Below are 1885 nucleotides of genomic sequence, written 5' to 3' on the forward strand. Positions count from 1 at the left end.
AGAAAAGAAAAAATATAATCGTTCGTTGTAACGTTATGTGCGGATTATTTATATGCGGAATTGAAAATTTCCGTCCGATTTCGAAGAAGTCGTCACGGTAATAAGTATCGCGAGAAGAGAAATTCTGACCAGAATTACGAAAGTACGTGGAAGGGAAAGGATAAGAACGCGTATAAGAGCGTCGAACCTTCCCGAAATATGTATTTCGGCAACGACGTGGTGTTCAAGAGGAACGTCGACTTCGATGATTTCGATACATTTCAAAACGGGTAACTTGAACCTTTCTTTCTCTTTTTTTCTTTTTTTCTTTTCGTCGCTCCTTTCGTCGTCGTCCTCGAATCGAACTGAAAAAATTTCCCGACCCCCGATTTGTTTTTCTTCTGAAACCGTTCATACATATCTCTTTCGTAGATTGAACAAGAAAGATATTCATCCCTCTTCCGACTACGACAAAGACACGGCGGGCGAACAAGTTCCGAAAGATTGGACGAAATCGAAGGATCTTTGTTCTCTGAACGATTGGTTGAACTTTAACAAGAATCTCGGAGGGAAACGGGACAAATCGGGGAATCAAATGATCCACGAATGCGAAACTAATCAAAAAAATAGATTTAGTACGATTTAATAATTTAATAATCCCGTAACGTTTTCTTTTTCCCTTTTTTTCTTCTTCTTAGATTTATCGTATTTATCGTACGATTTCCGTACGTCGCGTACTGACTGGAAGTGAAAATCATATTAAACAGATTCTTTGGGCTCCGACAAATCGAGCGCGAAAGGGGATATAGTGAAGTTTAACGTGAGAAATCAACGAGATGAAACGCGGAAGAAAGAGGCGCCGTCGCTCGAATCTTTGAAGGAGACCATATTAGAATTGAAGAAAAATCTCAAGGAGGCGGACAAAAAGCAACACGACAATTTAAAAAATGAGGATACCGGGGAAGTCGACGAGAACGAGAACGACAAGCTGCAAGAGCACAAAGATCGGACGACTCGCGCAAAGAACAAGCATCGAAAAATCGAGAATGACGATGACGGTGAGGGGAAAAAGAAGAGAGAGAGAGAGAGAGAGAGAAAGAAAAAATGTTTCTTCTTCTTCTTTTTTAAACTCTCCTCGTCGAGGAAAGGAGTTTAAAAAAAAAAAACGTTTTCCGTTACCACGCTAAATTTCCAAATTTCCAAATTTCAGCCAACTCCGATTGGTGGGAAAGTTCGAACGGAATGGAAAGGTTCGATTTGAAAAAGCGGGAGCAGGATTCGGAGGATGCGGATGAGAAGAACGCTCATCTAAAAGTGTGGAGGACGAAGAGGACCGAGGTTAACAACAACAACAACGACGACGACGGTAACGCGAAACTGTTTCACAGATCGGGGTTTGGGGACCCGTACCTTGAGGAGAAAGAGAGCCTGAAAGAGATCCACGACCGCAAGAGGCGTAGCAAGGGGACGCCGTCGGACGACAAGTGTTACGCGAACGAGGCGCGTAACGAGGATAAGAACGGCGTGGGGAAGGGGGGCAATGAGAAAAATCTGCTCGAGATATCGAGGGCGGGGAACGACGTTCGGGCGAGCACGTTCGAGAAGATGGAGTCCAACGATTTGCGAGGAGTGGACGCGTTCCGTATGGAGAGCAAACTGACGAGCGACGCGGGGGAGAAGGGCGCGGAATCGAAGGGAGGCGCAAGGGAGGCGCGAAAAGACGAGGGGAAGAACGCGGGGAAGAACGTGGTGGGTGGAAATTACCAACAATCGGGCCTGTCGCAGGGAAAATCGATGGGGATGGAGGGCAAGTTGACGAAGGAAGGAAAAGAGAATCTCGGGGAGGGGAATTCTTTGCATAGCTCGGAATCTATGACGAACGAGTTGCCTGGCGGTGTTGCGGCGG

The 1885-nt window shown here is 45.8% G+C and overlaps 1 protein-coding gene across 1 annotated transcript in view; it reads left to right on the forward strand.

Annotated features, from left to right (window-relative positions):
- Positions 1–1219: 1219 nt before the first annotated feature.
- Positions 1220–1885, forward strand: part of LOC102674078 (myb-like protein X) — a 2230-nt gene continuing 1564 nt past the window's right edge. The window contains exon 1 of the mRNA XM_031511599.1: positions 1220–1881. Coding sequence (XP_031367459.1) covers positions 1222–1881 — 660 coding nt within the window. The 5' untranslated portion in view covers positions 1220–1221. The remainder of the gene's footprint in view (positions 1882–1885) is intronic.

Source organism: Apis dorsata, unplaced genomic scaffold (assembly GCF_000469605.1).
Source record: "Apis dorsata unplaced genomic scaffold, Apis dorsata 1.3 scaffold_331, whole genome shotgun sequence".
Taxonomy (NCBI): Eukaryota; Metazoa; Arthropoda; class Insecta; order Hymenoptera; family Apidae; genus Apis; species Apis dorsata.